Source organism: Gopherus flavomarginatus, chromosome 1, assembly GCF_025201925.1.
Source record: "Gopherus flavomarginatus isolate rGopFla2 chromosome 1, rGopFla2.mat.asm, whole genome shotgun sequence".
In the NCBI taxonomy this organism is placed as follows: domain Eukaryota; kingdom Metazoa; phylum Chordata; order Testudines; family Testudinidae; genus Gopherus; species Gopherus flavomarginatus.
The window spans coordinates 58422993-58442294 of NC_066617.1; the positions used below are offsets into that span (position 1 = coordinate 58422993).

General features: G+C 43.3%; 1 protein-coding gene across 17 annotated transcripts in view; it reads left to right on the top strand.

The window, feature by feature from the left end:
• PPHLN1 (periphilin 1) overlaps window positions 1-19302 on the top strand; it is a 125503-nt gene that overhangs the window by 61056 nt on the left and 45145 nt on the right. For 16 of the 17 annotated variants that reach the window (XM_050936310.1, XM_050936304.1, XM_050936297.1 and 13 more), the window contains 2 exons: window positions 5539-5621; window positions 16218-16337. In XM_050936310.1, the coding sequence (XP_050792267.1) occupies window positions 5539-5621; window positions 16218-16337 (203 nt within the window). The remainder of the gene's footprint in view (window positions 1-5538; window positions 5622-16217; window positions 16338-19302) is intronic. The other variant, XM_050936301.1, reaches the window with a different exon arrangement.

Genomic DNA, 19302 nt, shown 5'->3' on the forward strand with positions numbered 1-19302 from the left:
AGTTGAGCAGATTTTTTGGCACTTCTGCAGCATGTTAACATAGCTACTCATATATTGAATTCTAATGGAAAAACCTGCTGTCTGGGCTAATAGAAAATTTTACATTTTGAGAGAAATGTTCCAAATTTTCAGGGAGGTTTGTGCTTTTTTTGTAACAAGAAGTAAAAATGTATTTATGTAACTGAAGTGAGCAGACACAACATGCTGGCAGCTGAATATTAAGATGTTATTTTTTTACAAGGTCACTTTTCAGAGCAGATTTGTACTTTGGACTCTGTTGGTGAACAGCCACATTTTGCTTCACTCTGCATTGAAAGTTCAGCTATCCCTGGACTTCCCATTCCTCGTTAGTTTTCACTCTTTGTGTTGCACCATTTTTTTATCTGCCAGATGTGGAAGCAGGAAAGAGGTTGCTTCAGCATCTGAAGCCAACAGTGCTCCTTGTGGCAGTACCAGTACATCAGATGATGGGGCTAAGCACAGTACCTCCATAACACCTCTTAAAGGAAGCATCTCTCCACTGGAACACCTTGGATGCTGTTGAACAGTATTAAATATACGATAAACACCCTATCAGAGTTATAGTTCAATCAAGATATAAATAAAGTTCAGACAGTTCTTGGAGCACCATAGCAATATATGAAATAGCCAAAATACAGAGCATTTAATGTTGGGAATATCAATTCAAGGCATCAGCTTTATATGATTAGAAGTTTTCAGTAGTTATCTGCAAGTTGTGCATACTAAGCTCTGCTGGCGTTGGGGTTTGTGTGTGAAAGAATTAAAATTGCTGAGTTTTTCTTTGGAAAATTCAATTTTATAGTAGCTTTACATCTGATGTTGTTGTTGTTTGTTTAATACATCCATGTTATCATCATGTCTGCTTATATTGTGGACTTTTGAGTTGTGTGTATATTTAACTAATATACCATAATGTCTTTTTGAAGATGTTGAGCCCTCTGAGTTTTAAAGAGTTTTACAGTACTTGCTATGGTTGGGGTCACTACAATTCCTAAATTTAATTTTTGTTAGCTCTCTAGTTATCTGAATTATTTACAAAGTTTCATACCACTGTGGGGATCCCCTACGACCCTCTTCCATTTGATTCTCCAAAACTCAGTTTGACTCCAGAATTTGTCATGCCAGGTGGCTTTATTTGGTATAAAGCAATACTATGCCCAAGCTGGCCAGGCTCAAATGCAGTGTGTGGTTGCAGGGTACATCACAAATCTGAAGTTACACGGGAAAACTTTTCCTTATATCCTTCTTTCTGTTTATCTTGTATTTAAAATTTGTTCAACAACTTTCAAGGTTCTTCAGTGAGGGAAATGAATGACTAGTAAGCATAATTATTATTCATTATTATTACTAACTCTTGTATTACTAACTATACAGTGCATCATGTGCTTAATGATTAGCTTGGTTACTTTTCAGAATGCTCTCTCCATGTGCTGTTCATGTATAATCTGACCTCTACATTCCAGTTTTACCTTGTCCATTGTCCCTTGTACCAGAGTGGTCCTACTTAGCTAGACTGACTCTAGCCTAATGCTTGTTATACTCTTATTTACAATTTAATTTTCCATTCACTTTCTCAATTGTTCCCACTGAGAAATGAGGTCTGTCTTACGTCCTGTTACTTGTGTCAAGTTAGACCTAAAATCACTATCATTTATGAAGTTAATACAGTATACAGTCTTTTTAATATGTTACATATTTTCACAATTGAATCACATAGTTGTTGTTGCATCTGTTTGTTAATTTGTGTGTAATTTGCCTTTGGATTTCTGCTTTTATTTATGAAGACCTGCCAAATACATTACTTTAGAATCTGTATATTTCTTGAATTACTGGTGTCCACTAGTGTCATATGAGTCCAGAAGCTGGGGCTTTAAGAAAAAACAAATATAATGAAACTGGCAATAAAATGCTGAGAAGCTCACAATAAAATCAAAATAAATCAAAGTTGGCAACACAGTCTTTGATTAAGCTGAGGGTCTTCTTTCTTCTCTTGCTTTACTACCAGCTACTCTTGGCTCGTACAATATTAAGTCTATGAGTCTATCCCCAGGGTATCCCTGGGGCTAACACTGCCTCTTGTCCCCTCCCTGGCTGGGGCTAAAACTCCAGAATCTCCTTAGTTACTGTGGTTCATCTTCTTTCTTTCCCCAACTTCATCTACAGAGAGAGAAATCGAATGACTATAGGGGGCTTGGTTGAATTGTCCATCAGCAGGGCTGGAACATACTTGAACAGCACTGATCAGAGACGTATTTTACTTTATCTTTTTACCTTTAATTGTTTAGGGCTCCTCTGTCCTTTTCGGGTAGCATTAAAAACTGCCTTCCTTGTGTTTAATTTCTCACACACCTGTTAAAGACCACCATAATATCCTCCTCCCTCCTACATTTCCTTCTCCTTCCATTCATCTAGTGCTTGCCTCCTTTCAGTTTGGAACAAAGACTCGCCATTTGGTGTGAGAACAGTTTCCTTTAGTATATCTACCTGTTTTAGCGCTTTTACAACTCATCCTCATTGACTCTCCAGCTATTTCATTCTAACTTAAATAATTTTTCTGTATGGTCCCTTGATAATATATATATATTTTTGGAACCATTGTGAAATTTATAAAACATTTTTGATTCATTGGCATGAAAGATATTATATTAAATTATATCAAATAAAGTTGTTAAAATTCTGTGTGGTCTAAAAGGCCAGCTAGTTTTGTGATCTGAATGCCTCGGGATGCAGATTATGAAAAGCATGTTTGATTTCTGTATGCAAACATAATAAAACATAACTTTGTCATTTAGACATGAAGAGAGTCATGGTCAAGTAAAGAAAGAAAAGACTAGTGATACATTATGACAAGAACTAGAAGGATCTAACTCTTTATGTCAAAGATGTAATTTGGATAGCTCTCTAGTCAGCAATGGCTAGATGCGACTGCCTTGTATTTCAGATATGAGCAACCCTCCCCCCTCCCCTCAAATGAGGAATAAAACAAACATGGGGGGAACCTTTTGTGAGGTGGGGGATTGTTTATTATTTTAGCACTGGTGATGTGTTCTGCAAAGATACTCTGCCTTGAGGAACTTGGTAGGTAAAATTTCATAGTCTTCACTTATGATCTCCATAACTTACAGTAATAGACTGCACCAGTGTGCCCCCCCCCCCCCTCCTGCAAGCTTCTCCACACGGGTGGGCACCTGTACTCACATTGCCCTATTGTCTTTAGTGGGTCTACACATAGGTAGAGGGGGCCTCTCCACTTGGAGCAGCTTGCAGGATCAGGGCCTTCTTGTGGAACAAAGTTAAATATATGTATAAAAAAATTACTTGCCTCAGGTGTAGTTGAGAGGTACAGTAGGCTATTGTTTTGAACTGAGAAAAGCAATAAAGTAGTTATATAAGCAAAAAGGAGGTGATGGCCATTGTTGAGTGTAAGATAGTACAGACAAGATAAACAGTTTCTACTGTATGGACAAGTATGGAGGGTATCTTGAAGGGCTATATTGAATGATCAGATAAAATATGAAACTTCTAAGGCAGCTGCTATTTGTGTCTTGTTGCAGTTGGGGAGCAGCTGTCACTTGCTTGTTTGGTCTTCCTTTTTCCTCAGCCAGTTAGGTTGATGTTAAATTCTATCCTTTGTAGCCAGAGTATGCTGAAAATCTGTGGAGAGAGAGAAGGGGCAACTTGCAAAGGTTTCTTTTTTTAACATTCTAGATCTATTTAAAATATATATTTATTTACATTTCAGTTTCTTAATTCTTTTAGATTTTGGTATTTAAAAATGCACAATGGTGGGTGCATTCTTAATTTACATCATCTTGCAACATACAAAGTAAATAGCTCACTAGACATGATCCATTGTACTAAGTAACATTACTTGGGTATTTCAATTACAGACTTATTTAGTTGTCATTAGTTTTGTTAAAGTAATCCACATCGGGAGGTTTTAAAATATGTAATAAATGAAGGTTACTTTCAATTGATTTCTCTTTCTAATTTTTTGCCAAGTATTCTGCTGCTGCAGGCTTCCCATAATGGACATTTGGCAAGGTTATTCATGACTGCATTTTGAACAGTAGCTTCTAGTTGTTCCTGTTTTAATTTTGTTGGCATGAACATTGAGAAGTAAGACCCTGATGCTAAAAAGAGATCCCTACCTGTCATTTGGACTTTGTGGGTTTATTGCTTTGCTGGATTTCCTATTATACTGCTAAACCTATACTTGTGAATACCCAGTTTCCCAAGCTTTGATTTTGGTTCTATGATTGGTTACTGACCACGATGTTTAACGCTGAAAAGATGTAGAATTCCTCATTTCACTTCTTATAGGAATTGTCAAGGTTTTTTCCCCACTTTGAACTTTAGCGTCCAAAAAGTGGGGACCTGCATGATCAGTTTTAAGCTTAATTACTAGCTTAAATTTGGTACGCTGCCACCAGCCAAAATATAGTGTTTGGCACACTTCCTGTTCCCCCCAAACCTTCCCTGGGGAACCCAAGGCCCAAACCCCTTGGATCTGAACACAAGAAGAAATTAGCCTTCCCCCTCTTTTTCCCCCCAGACTTTCCCCTCCCTGGGTTACCCTGAGAGGCTACACTGATCCAAACTCCTTGGATCTTAAAACGAAGAGGAATTAATCTTCCCCCCTCCTCCTTTCCCCCCACCAATCCCTGGTGAGTTCAGACCCAATCCCCTTGGGTCTTAAAACAAGGAAAAAAATCAATCAGGTTCTTAAAAAAGGAAAACTTTAATTAAAGAAAGAAAAAGTAAAAATTATCTCTGCAAAATCAGGATGGAAAATGTTTACAGGGTTCTCAGATTCATATAGCCTGGAGGGACTCCCCCACCCCCTCTAGCCTGAGATTCAAAGTTACAACAAACAGAGGTGGTAATCCTTCCAGAAAAAGGAAAACATTTACAAGTTAAGAAAACAAACATAAGACTAATCCGCCTTTCCTGGCTATTACTTACTATTCTGAAACATGAGAGACTGATTCAGAAAGATTGGAGAAAACCTGGGTGTACGTCTGGTCCCTCTTAGCCCCAAGAGTGAACAACGAACAAAACAAACAGCACAAACAAAGACTTCCCTCCATCAAGATTTGAAAGTATCTTGTCCCCCCATTTTCCTCTGGTCAGGTGTCAGCCAGGTTTACTGAGCTTCTTAACCCTTTACAGGTAAAAGAGACATTAACCCTTAACCATCTGTTTATGACAGGAATATAGAACAATCTCCAACAATCTCAAACTGAAATATTCTTCCAGTTAAACAATGGAAATAAGAAAAACAGGCTTTCTAAGGACAAATGTCAGCCTTATAAAATGCTACTATTCATCTTCTTAGCCAGAGACTATTTTATCTTTGATAAGCAAGTAGAATATCATTAGATTATTATCATCATCAAAAGATGAGGAGATAGGTTTTGTGCATGGCCTGGTGAATTTTGCAAGGTGCGCACACTCCTGTGTGTGAAGGGAGGGAGGACACAACTTGAATAAAATTCTAACTCTTCTTTTTTATAGGTAAAGAGAGATCTTCTGCTCCGTCACTGAAAACGTCAAGAGATACATCCCCATCAGGTTCCACAGCAGTACCCTCTTCAAAGGTGAACTATGTTTCTGTTGTTTTTGTTTTTAATAGTGGTACTTCCCATGAGAAGATCCAAGTTAAATTCAGATTCCTGTCTTCTTGTCTGACAGTCAGAGGCAGTGTGTTTTGCCACTAAGCAAGAATGTTTCATTGTATTCAACGGCTTCTCCTGGAGTAAGAAGAAATGTGGACATGAATTTAGAGTGAACAGGACCTTAAAGAAAATGACATCCCCCACAGCTAGTGCAGTGTACCAACACAGCTTCTGAGTTCACTTTTTTAGACAAACAGTTAGGAAAACTTTCCCTTGAAATACTAAAAACCATGGAAATCCTGAGCAAAAGACTAAGTAGTGTTTTTGAAAAAAGGTGTGAAAAGTGAAAACCATTAATTGAAAGGACTGATCAGACATCTGCAGTGCTCTGCCAATCCTTTACATTTGTGCTGTTCTTTATGATTTTCAAACTGGTGTGCTAACATTAACTAATTCTCAACACCCTTCCGGGATATGTGAGTGATAGGCTACATCTGCACTACACAGCTTTTAGTGACAGGGCTTGCTGCTAAAAGGCGTGCGGTGTAGCCACTGTTTGTTGGCTCCCCTGCCAACAAAAAATTTCCACCCCCAAGAGCAGCATTTGCATTGTTGGCAGGAAAGTGGTGTTCACATTGGCACTAGTTGTGGCAAAACTTTTGTCTTTCGAGGGGAAAGGGGACTTTAACACCTCTGAAAGGCAAAAGTTTTGTCATTCAATTGCCAGTGTAGACATAGCCTTAGTCTCTGAACATTACAGATGTGGAAACTGAGATGCTTCTTAATACCCCTATACTTGTTAATACCCCAAATTTGCACAGGTTTAGCTAAAATCAGGTTTTTTTAATTTGTTTTATGGGCACACTTAAACTAGTTCAGGGGTCGGCAACCTGTGGCACACATGCCAAAGATGGCACGTGAGCCAATTTTTAATGGCACGCTGGGGCCTGCTGAGACTCCAGTGTGCCATTAAAAATCCTGCCGAAGCAGCAAGCCGCAGGGTCCGCGCTTCTGGGCCAGCGTGCTGGGTCGCCGGCCCCTCCCCCGCCTTCACCTGGAGCGCTGCAACCGTGCATGCAGCAGTCTGGGGCTGGGGCTATGCGCTCCTGCGGGGCAGTGTTTGGCTCCGTGAGGATGGAAAGACGCTCCCCGCTCATCTGGAGCGCAGCCCCGTCCCGCCTCTCAGAGCGCTGCCTGTGTGGCGGCAGGGCTCTGGATGAGCAGGGAGCCTCATGGTAAGGGGGCCATGGTGGGGGGTTGGAGGTTGGATAAGGGGTGGGGACAGGGAGCAGGGGGGGTTGGATAGGTGGTGGGATCCTGGGTGGGGTGGTTAGGGGTGAGGGGTCTTTGGAGGGGGCAGTCAGGGAGCAGGGGGGATTGGATGGGGTATGGGAGTCCTGGGGTCTGTTAGGGGTCAGGGCAGTCAGGGGACAGGGAGCAAGGAGGGTCCTGGGGGGGGGGAGTTAAGGTGCGGGGGTCTCTGGAGGGGTAGTCAGGGGACAAGGAGCTGGGGGGTTGGATGAGTTGGGAGTTCGGAGGGGGATGTCAGGAGGTAGGGGTGTGGAGAGGGGTTGGGGCAGGCAGGGAGCGGAGGGGGTTGTATGGGTCCAGAGTTCTGGGGGTCCTGTCAGGAGGCGGGGAGCGGTTAGATAGGCATAGGAGTCCAGGGGGGTCTGTCTTGGGGTGGGGGTGTGGATAAGGGTTGGGGCAGTCGGGACAGGTAGGGGGTAGGGTCCTAGGGTGGCAGTCAGGGGACAAGGGCGGGGAGGCTTTGACAGGGGGTGGGGTCCCAGGAGGGAGTAGTCGGGGCAAGAAGGGGGGCGGGGTTCGGGGGGGCAGTCACCCAGCCCTCTGTCCTGAGCCCTGCCTGCCTCCCACACGCCCCCAGGCCCCTGCCCTCCCACACACACCCCCAGGCCCCTGTCCTGAGCCCTGTACTACCCAACCCTCTGTTGACTCCTTCACCCCCTCCCCCCATGACCCCAGCCTTGACTCTGGCACCCTCACACATACCTAGCCCCCCTCCCCTGACACCTGCACCCCCCTCACATGCCCCCAGCCCTCTGCCCTGACTCTTGCACCCCCCACATGCCCAGCCCCCACCACATCCCATGCACCCCGCACATTCCCACCCCCACCCTGAGCACCAAACAGGAGCTCCTGCACCCCCCTTCACATTCTCACCTGCATCCATCACACCAAATGGGAGCTGCTCAGGTAAGTGCCTCCAACCCAAACCTCTGCCCCAACCCTGAGCCTCCTCTCTCATTCTAGCTCCTCTCCAGACCATTCACCCCCAGCCCTGTGCTCGGTCCACTTCCACCCTTAGCTTGGTGCAGAGAGAGGAAGAGAATGGGCCAGAACCACGGAGAAGATAGGTACCCACTGTAAGTGGGCAGGGCCGGGACCCCAGACTGGCAGCTGGGTGAGCGAGTCCGGCAGCCGGCATCCCAGCTGGCAGGAGCCAGCAGATGGAACCCCTGAGCAGCAGTGGGATGAGCCACTCAGTCCACTGCTGGTCTGGGATCTTGGCTGCTAGCCCTGCACAGCCTGCTGCCGGTCTGGGGTTCTGGCTGCCAGACCCTTCCCAGCTGGGGTCCTGGCTGCAGGCCCCACTCAGCCCACTGCCGGCCTAGGTGAACAGAACCCCAGACCAGCAGCGGGCTGAGTGAGCTGGCGGTGTAAGATCAACATTTTAATTTAATTTTAAATGAAACTCTTTACACAAAGTTTTCAAAATTTTTTTTACAATACAACACTAGTTTAGTTATATAATATATAGACTTCTAGAGAGAGACCTTCTAAAAAACATTAAAATGTATTACTGGCACGTGAAACCTTAAATTAGAGTGAATAAATGAAGACTCGGCACATCACTTCTGAAAGGTTGCCGACCCCTGATCCAGTTTAAATCTTGTATAAATTTAGTTTGATGCAGTTACAAATGGTTAAATGCAAAATTCTGTTAAAATTGTGGTATAAGACGACAAACGGAAAATAATTCAAAAGCTAAGTGTTATATTTCATTGTTTAAAAAACTAAATTGTGCTTCCAACACACCACCTAAATGCTGTTTGACTTACTGCCTTATTTTTGGCTATATAGTTTTATATTGTTTATTTATGTACATGTGCATATCAGCATGTATGCATATTTATATATAATATCTTTAGCATATTATTTTTAAAACTGGCCCTGTAAGGACAGGTGGGGATAGTGTATTTGTTCTCTGTATTGTGGTAGTGCTCAGGACCCCATTATACTAGACTCTATACAGACATAAGAAAAAGACCATCCCTATCCCAAATATCTTACAGTATAAGTATATGGCAAGATATATAGAGCTCTGTTTAAGCTAACAAAAATGGACTTAAGGCTTCTTTTAGATGATAAATTTGCCACCTCTGTAGCTAATTTGCCTCTCCAAAATAACATCTTAGCTTGGGTTTCCACTTATCCTCAGCATTAGCTGGGACTGTGGAACTGGGCATTGTTTACACCTGTGTTGCCATCCTCTTATAACAAGTCTATAGCAACTAGGCCATGAAATCTATTTCTGTAACAAAACAGGTTTATTTTTTTTGAATTATGCAGCCTGTTTGAGAAAGGACTTTACAGTTTTATTTTGCATACTTAAAAAAGAAAGTTTGGCAATATTCACAGCTCTTGAATTAGAACTTCTTATAAGAACTTGGAAGATTTGTGCTTTACATACTTTTCTAATTATAAAATAGTATCTAAGTGCTGTATTTATTAGGAAACTTGACTTGTGTTGGGAAAGTATCAATTAAATGGCAACTCACACTGAAGGCTTCTCTACATGCGGAAAGTTTTTTGGACAGTTAAGGTGATTAGTCAGTATGTATAAGTTATAGCATATTAAACCCTGTGTGGATGCTTTCATTCAGAAGGAAAATGGTTTTAAATGTTGTTCACTTTAACTTAATCCTCCTTGGATCTTTTTACTTTTGTGTTACACTTAGTGTACTGATGATTTCTTTATATATACATTTATTGAGTTATGATTAAGGCTACGATTTTGTCATGGATATATTTAGTTAAAATCATGGACAGGTCACCGGCAAGATACAAAAAATCACGGAAGCTGTGACTAAAAACATACCTGCCCCTTCTCTTCCTACAGCAGCTGGTAGCTGCAGGGACCGGCTGCTTGTGGCGGCTGAGCAGCTGCAAGGGGGGGCCCTGCCAGCAGTGGCAGCTGGGGAGCTCAGGGGTCCCCGCCAGTGCTTGCAGCCAGTCAGTTGCAGGGATCCCCCACGGAGGCTGAGCTGCTGCCAGGGTCCCCCATTGCTGGCTTCAGTGGATGTTACTGAGCATGCTCAGTTCGTGCGAGCATGCTCCGTACACCCTAAGTAGCACATTCAGTCAGATAACATTTTTTCACACGATAGGGCGACTGGTCAGCTATGGGGGGCCCCCAGTGTCACATCACAGGAAATCACAGATTCCGTGACTTTCGTGACCTTTGTGACATAATGGTAGCCTTACTTATGATTTATAAGAATTAAATTGCATATCTTTGAGCCCTTTTCTCTTTGCTGTAATCCATGGATATTGATATCTTACGGATTCCTGTTTATGGGTTGTTGAAATGATATAAGTGGTGTGAATCTGAATTTATCTTCATATCCTGCAGAGCTGGCTATCAATGACAAATACAAGGGTAAAATTTTATTTTAAAATATTGTCAAGGACTTCAATCAAGGAAAGGGAGGAGATTGTAATGGAGCTATGGTACAGGATGTTTTTGGAGTCTGAGGAGGAGTCTGTTTGAAAGTGTTCTTTCCTACAAAAAAAGAATATAGAAAAATTGAGCATCTTGGAAAGATTGGATATTTACTCCTGGGTGTATGCAAGAAGCTTTGAGCAGCTGGGAAAAATGGATTGGGCTGCTCACTTTGTGAGCTAGTGTGCTAGGGGAGGAGAAGGAGGAGGAGATCTATCACCTCCCTTCCCATGCACCTCAGACGCCTCTCTCTTTGCAATGCCTCCTGACTTCTGTAAAGATTACTTACAAAAGAGAGAACACTGCAGTACTCCATGATCCACAGTAGTTTCCAGTTCTTTTCTGAGTTCAACCAAAGATGTTAACTTTAATTTGTAAAGCCTAACAGGGATTTGATCCTTTTAACTTCAGAGAGCAATTCTATTTCTGTGTGATACCATGGAGTTGAGAATTGAGTCTGTGAGTGTAATCATGAGGAATCTGGAGATGTAGTCTTATTGTGGGTCCTCATTGTAGAATTTGCTTTGCCTACCATTTTGTCAGATTCTAAATTTATTGACCTTCAAGTCATGGTGTAAGGCACACTTGTTTTCACAGTTTGGTTGTTTTGGGCTTTTTTTTAAGAGTGAGACAAGATGAATAGCAGTGGGAGTGATGGCAAAACTTCAGAGAATCTAGAAAACCTTTACCATTTTTGGACTTCAGTCTTAATTGGTAGTGTAGTTTTTTTTTTAAACATAATTATACATACACCCAGAGTCTTAGGGTATGGCTACACTTACAGCTGTACAGTGCTGGGAGTTACAGCTGTCTTCGTACAGCTGTGTAGGGAAAGCACTGCAGTGTGGCCACACTGACAGCTACCAGCGCTGCAGTGTGGCCACATTTGCAGCATTTGCAGCACTATTGGGAGTGGTGCATTATGGGCAGCTATCCCACAGAGCACCTCATCCCATTTTGGCGCCATGGGTTGTGGGAAGGGGACGGAAGGGTGCGGGTCATTCCGCTTCCTGTCCCAATGCCCCGTGGTGCATCGCTTCACATCCCAGCAGTCACTGTTTTTCCGTCCACTTTTGGCGCCATTGTGAGTCTCCCAACGGTTTCTGTGCAGCGCGATTTCTGTGGGAAATGGAGCCCGAGCTGCTGAGGACTTTGCTGATGAGTGTCGCTAGCACATCACGTTTGACAGTTGAGCTATTCCTTCAGCTCCAAAGTGACAGTGAGGAGTCCGACAATGATATCGAGTCGCCTGACGTGTATGGCACTAAATTGCTTGTGGCATTCATGGAAATGGTCAGCACCGTGGAACGCTGCTTTTGGGCTCGGGAAACAAGCACTGAGTGGTGGGATCACATCGTCATGGAAGTCTGGGATGTCAATCAGTGGCTGCAGAACTTTTGGATGAGAAAAGCCACTTTCATAGGACTGTGTGCTGAGCTCGCCCCTACCCTGCGGCGCAAGGACACAAGATTGAGAGCTGCCCTGCCAGTGGAGAAGCGGGTGGCTATTGCAGTCTGGAAGCTGGCAACTCCAGACAGCTACCGATCGGTCGTGAACCAGTTTGGAGTGGAAAAGTCGACCATTGGAATCGTGTTGATGCAAGTTTTCAGGGCCATTAATTGCATCCTGCTAAGAAGAACCGTGACTCTGGGGAACGTGCAGGACATTCTGGATGGCTTTCCACAAATGGGTTTCCCTAACTGTGGAGGGATGATAGATGGGACACATATTCCTTTTCTGGCACCACCCCACCTAGCATCCGAGTACATTAATCGGAAGAGGTATTTCTGTATGGTTCTCCAGGCGCTTGTGGATCACCGTGGGCGTTTCATTGACATTAACACAGGCTGGCCTGGGAAGGTGCATGATGCACGCATCTTTCGGAACAGTGGCCTGTTCAGGAATATGCAGGCCGGGACTTTTTTCCCAGACCGGAAGATCACAGTAGGGGACGTCGAAATGCCCATTGTGATCCTTGTGAATGGCTTGCCAATTACAAAACCAGTTTCTCCTCCCTTGGTTTTCACACCTCAACTGCTAGAACGGGGCCTCATCCTCCCTGATTGAACTTACCTCATTATCTCTAGCTTGCCTGCATATATATACCTGCCCCTGGACATTTCCACTACATGCATCTGATGAAGTGGGTATTCACCCACGAAAGCTCATGCTCCAAAACGTCTGTTAGTCTATAAGGTGCCACAGGATTCTTTGCTGCTTTTATTGTGATCCTTGGAGACCCCGCTTCCCGTTAATGCCTTGGCTCATGAAACCGTATACAGGGAACCTTGAGAGGAGCAAGGACCGGTTCAACTGCAGGCTGAGCTGGTGCCGAATGACTGTGGAGTGTGCTTTTGGCCGTTTAAAAGGGCGCTGGTGATCTCTGTATGGGAAGCTATACTTGGGGGAAAGCAGCATCCCTGCGGTTATATCCGCGTGCTGTACCCTGCATAATATTTGTGAAGGGAAGGGTGAAACATTCAGTGAGAAATGGACCTCTGAGGTTCAACGCCTAGAGGCTGAATTTGCACAGCCAGAGAGCAGGGCTACAAGAGAGGCCCAGCACAGGGCTACAAGGATTAGGGATGCCTTGAGGGATGAATTTGAGGCTGAAAACCAACAGTAATGTTTGGTGCCTTGCACGGGAATGAAGTGCAGTGGTTACAATGTTAGTAGGAATCTGTTTTTCCTGAAATGATTTGCAGTGTCTGTTTCTTTCCTGGGCTACAGTATCCTTGACTTTCTGCAATAATAAAGACTGTTTTCAAAGCCAAGAATTCATTTATTGAAAAGAAAATAACTTTCTTGACAGACGCACAACATTTTGGGAACCTAAAAAGGCAGGGGAGTGGGGTGGTGAAATGTACAGTCACAGGTTTGAATGAGTCCTGTCTGGAGTGCTGTGCAATGACTGCTGCACTTCAGGATGAAAATACTGCATGGTGATGGACGTTGAGTGCAGAGGGTAAGGGTCGTAGTTCTCAAGGCTGTTGGGGGCAGCTGATGGTGGTAAGAACCTGGATGCTTGGGAAGGGGGTTTGGAGCTGACACTGGGGCACAAGGGAAAGAGCTTTGGGACGGGGGAGGGGGGGACTGGCACGGTAGTGCTCTGCCTGCATGGCTGCGAGTGACTGGATAGAGTCCGCTTGGCGCGCCAGGATGCTTATCAGCTGTTTTGTGCTTTTCTTCTTAGCTGCTGCGTTTCTGTGGTGGAGCCTGCTTTCCCTTTCCCTCCAGTCCTGCAGTTTTTTACTCTCTCTGGCAGAGTGATCCATAACTGCTTTCAGCATGTCTTCTTTGCTTTTTCGCGGCTTCTTCCTGAGGTTTTGTAGCCTCTGAGCAGTGGATGATACGAGCAGTCGAGTAGTCAAGGGCACTTTTCGAAAGGCAAAAATGGCAACAGTTAACAGAGGCTGCCTTGTTTATAATCTCACCCAGACAGTTATTCCCACGCAGTGAAGGAGTTTACAGTCTTCACTTTAGCATACTTTTCCCATACCAAACAGAGCGCACATAACCCACAGGAGCCACAAAATGGTGAGTAAGGGGGACTGATTGCTTCAGGGATGTGCAGGGGTTTCTGTGCATTGGGGAAAGCGAACTGCTGCAGGAGGCATCTACACTGAACAGTCTCCCAGCATTTTCCACAAGAGTTAATCCTGGAAGCTATCTCGCTGCTGCGGGTCACCTGGGAAGAGCGAGAGGGTCTTCTACAGCAATGCGGATTCCGCCCTGGCCCCTATGTAGCTTGCCTATGTGCAGCAATGGTCCCCCCACCCCTCGCGGCACAGTGGTGCGGATGCGTTAGCCTGACTGGGACAAGGACCACAGTGGCTCTCCCTATAAACTTATGCAGGCGCATTGCCCACACTCTAGCTGAAACTTTTGAAGAGATTACCGAGGCCGATTATCGCGATGTGATAGACCACATCAATGGGCTATTCCACATCTAGGCTTGCATGCATGCATGCAGCCCTAACCCTCTCTCCTCTCCCGAAACATTTCCATCCTGAAAATAAAAGCCGCTTACCGGGAACCCTCTCCTCTGCTTGTCCTTCACCAAGTACCGGCTGCTGCAACTGGCTACCTTCCTCCTGGCTTGAGAAGAGCTCCTGGCTGCATGCCTCCTGGGACTCCGGGGTGTCTCCCTCCACCCCAGTACCCTCACTCTCGGTTTCCTCCCCCTCCTCCCCCCTCCCCCGAAGTGTCCATCGTGGTCGTCAGATTGGCAGTGGAGTCACCCCCAAGTATTGCGTCCAGCTCCTTGTAAAAATGGCAGGTCTTGTGGGCAGCACCGGAGCGGCAGTTTCCCTCGCGGGCTTTGCAATAGGCACTCCGCAGCTCCTTCACTTTAACCCTGCACTGCACCGCGTCCCGGTCATGGCCCCTTTCCAGCATGGCCCTTGAGATCTGACCATAGGTATCGTAATTCCTACGGCAGGAGCGCAGCTGTGACTGCACAGCTTCCTCACCCCAAACACTGATGAGGTCCAACAACTCGCCATTGCTCCATGCTGGGGCTTGTTTGGCGCGTGGAGGTATGGTCACCTGGAAAGATTCTGATTGCACTCCACACCTGGCTGAGCAAACAGGAAGGGGTTTTTTTAAAATTCCCGGGGCATTTAAAGGACAGGTCACCTGAGGCCAGGGCAGTAGAGTGTGAACTGATGAGCAGAGTGGCTGAACAGGCATTCTGGGATACCTCAGAATACTCTGGAGGCCAATTACAGCGCTTTTGGTGGCCACACTGGTGGAGCAGCGCTGCATCACCAGCGCTGCAATAGTTATTCCCCAGGCAGAGCAGGAGTACAGCCAGCGCTGCAGCCAGGGAGATGCAGCGCTGTATGTGCCTTACAATTGTGGACGGTGAGTAAGTTGCAGCGCTGTAAACCCACCACCAGCGCTGCAACTCTCCACTGTAGCCATACCCCTAGATGAACCCACTTCTGTAAATAATATGTACATAAAATATACACCAGGTTGAAGCAAGATCTGGGGAGCTATCTGTTTCATATTGGGTGTTTCCTTTGTACATGGATGTTTTATAATGGATACCACTCTCAATAACAAAACAGTCAAGTTCATGCACTTAGTAGGAGACCATTTCTAAAACACTACTGATGTGACCATTTCCATTTGAAAAGGTAGATTAAAAAGACCCCAAAACATGGGTAACTTGTATTTTACATTATCCACCTTTTCACCTCAAAAATTAGTGGTCTTAATGAAGGCAGTTTTCTGATAACTTAAATAATTTACAGAATAGTCTCTTGATTGCTATAATTAACTTAGAGGCAAGGTGAATGAGATGGTATCTTTTACTGAATCAACTTCTGTTGATGAAAAAGACAAACTAACTTAGATTCCTTTGTGTAGTGTATACAGTACTTATCCTTTATTTGTATTTAGATTTGTTTATAGCCTTTTATCCTTGCAAACCAGACAGAGCTATTAAACCAATCTTACATTTGCTCCAACTTCTCCTTTTTGTATATTTTCACATAGCTTCCCTTTGATCTCTTTATCTTTTTTATTTAATTCCAAAGTCTTAAGTCAACACTTTTCCATTATCTCTGCTACATAACCTTGCCTAGTTTTCCTTGACCTTAATAAAAGTAAGTCTGAAAAGTTTGCCCTTTTTTTAGTTTAGGAAAATGCATGTTCCTTGGTTTGGGGATTTTTCTAATTCTTACTCCAGTAGACAAACATGACTTCCATGGTTTATTTCCCATTTTGAAAGTATTGTTTCTGATTCTGAATAATTGCTTTTTTGAACTTTTCAAGGTATTTTTATATTAAATCCAACCTGTAACATTCATTTTTGTGTACAGATTTTGGATAAAAGCAGCAGGCTATCTGAAAAGGAACTTGCAGAAGCTGCAAGCAAATGGGCAGCTGAAAAATCAGAGAAGGCCGATGAAAGCAATTTACCTGAAATTACTGAATATGATGTAAGACTGATACATTCATATATTTATTTTAAAATATTGCAACTCTAACATTTTGCTTATCTGCACTTTATGATTTATGAAATATGCAATTCAGCAAAGAGTTGATAGTAGAGCTCCATCTGACAGAAAATATTTAATAGGAGGATGCTGTAGTGAGATCTTGTGTTTCTGAGATTTAATTATTTTTGAAAAATTCACATAGTTTGTTAGCATAGTATAAATTAACATTGAACTGAAATGGATACATTGAACTAAAAAACTCCAAACCTGCAGGAAGCCTGTGCTGGCGGACCCCTGCTCTCTCATTTAAGCTCCTTGCAGGATTGGGTCCTAAATGAGCAAGCAACAAAATGATCAGGGGGCTGGGGTACATGACTTACGAGGAGAGGCTGGGGGAACTGGGGTTATTTAGTCTGCAGAAGAGAAGAGTGAGGGGGGATTTGATAGCAGCCTTCAACTACCTGAAGGGGATGAAGCTAGGCTGTTCTCAACGATGGCAGATGACAGAACAAGGAGCAGTGGTCTCAAGTTCCAGTGGTGGGAGGTCTAGGTTGGATATTAGGAAACACTATTTCACTAGGAGGGTGGTGAAGCACTGGAATGGGTTACCTAGGGAGGTGGTGGAATCTCCATCCATAGAAGTTTTTAAGGCCTGGCTTGACAAAGCCCTGGCTGGGATGATTTAGTTCGTTTTGGTCCTGCTTTGAGCAAGGGATTGGTCTATATGACCTTCTGAGGTCTCTTCCACCTCTAATATTCTATAATTGTATGATTCAAGGGAATTTTGAGAGGCAAAATTTGATAATTTGCATTAGGTTTTCCAGTAATTAATAGGAATGAATGCTTCTTCAGTTAGTCATTTTAGAGAAAAATAAAGTAGCACTTACTGTTTATATAAAGTTCTACGTATAATTTGGTTCTTTCCTACATAGGAAACTTCTGCTCAGAATGTTAAATTCAGATGAGTCCTTTTGTGTAAATATATAGTTGTATATGTGTGTGTTACATGTATGTTTAAATAATTTGGAAATAACAAAATAGTCTGTGTATGGTTTCTTGAAATATTCTTCTTGTGGTCCTCATACTTCTGGCATTAAAAAGAATTAGATTGAAGGAATAATCCTTTTCTCTTGTAGTTATTGTCATTATTATGATGCACTTAATCTTTCTTCTGACACAGAAATGATTACTATATTAAGTGTGTGTTTTATATTTATTATTTAGAATGTTATTTGTAAAATTGTGGATGTTTTGTACTGGACCATGTGGAAGACTTAGCAGATCCTGAAGCTAACTCAGTGCATCTCCAGGAAGTACGGAGCAAAACATGCCACAGTTCTGCCTCTTACCTAGTACTACTTCAGTGAAATAGCAATGTTCACAAAGATTGTAAAGAGAGTGCTTGTGTGTGTATGCATGTATACAGGGCAGGAGAAGTTACATTACAATACCTACTAGCCCCAGAACTAAGCCTATTTGGCCGATTGAAATATGTTGGGGCAGCAAGCTATGCTGCCCCTTTGCCTTTGCTCTCCCATCTCCCCAACAGTTCTTGGGACTGAAGGCACCTTCATGCTAGTTCTTCTAGCCCCTTGCCCTTCCCCCCCATACCAAATATAATGCCCCATCACAAAATAAATCTAGGCCTCCAGATAAACCAATTAATGCCGAGCTTCTGGTCACTGGATGGCAATTTCTTGTTCCTAACATTGTTTATTCTGAAGAAAAAATTTCATTTAATAATGATCCATGGAATAGTATAGTACAGTACTGTAAGTCAGATATTATGTCTCCAAAACTCAACTGATTGAGTCAAAGTTTACATCTGTCTAGGGTTTAAGGCCGTGCCTAGCACTATAGTATCTGAGTATTTGCATAGTGTACAATATGAGCCATCGTTCCCCTCCAGGAAAGGAGCAGCAGAGTGATACAAGTGTTACTGCTCTTTCAGCAAGAGGGGAAGCAGGGAACAGACCAGCAGAAGCTGCTGTTCTTGGAAGAAAACAAAATAACAGACATTTTTCTAAAAGGAAGGCAGGGAAGAGTGAGAAGAAGAAGAAACAGAGTGGCACACTGCAGAACTGCTGCGAAGCCAAGGCCTTTGGGTGCATCAGCTCTGTAAAGCAGAAAGAGAGAGAATTGGAGTGTGGGGGGAGCCAGGAATTTATTTTACTTAGGATAGAATTTTGCAGAAGACAGAGTTGATCTGTTGGTTTGGGAAATGAAAATGTGGGAATGAAAGTTAAATAGATGGGAGGATTGGGGTTGGGCTGAGGCTTTGAGGGGAGGTATCACAGCCTGGGTACTTTTCACCAGGGTTTATAGGTTTAGTTCTCTGACTATGAGGTATTGAAGAAATTTTCAACCTGGTCACAACAAAATGAGCTATAAACATAATGGCTGCTTTAGATTTTTCCTAATATCAATTTTTTTGGGTCTGATTCTTAATGTTGTTTGAACTATTTTTATTTGAATTAACCTTTTTTTAGCATGCTTAACTCCCTTTCAAATGAATGGGAGACAGCATTACAAGATTTAATACAGTAACAATATTTACTGTGCTTTTTAAATTATCTTTATTGTCTCAAAAGTTTTCAACAGGCCCTCAGGACTATGCTAGCTGTTTCTTTTTCTTGTGTTCTTCCTCTTAATTATGATGTCTTATTATTCCCCAGTCATCCCCCACAATGGACAGTACTTCTGTCAAGCCTTACTAGATTTCTTCATCAATTTTACATTTATAAAATCTAAACACCCTTTAACAATACTGTTCTGTGAACCTATTTCTATATGATGGTGCATTCAAGTACCTTGTAGTCATTATTTCTCAGCTTCCCTGTTATCCTCGCATACTCAGTCATTTCCTTCCTATCAGCACAGAGTAAATTAGATGACTTTTTCTAGTTGGCGTCTAAACTCCATGGGTCATGAACAGTTTATATTTTCTGTCTTTGACATCTTCATG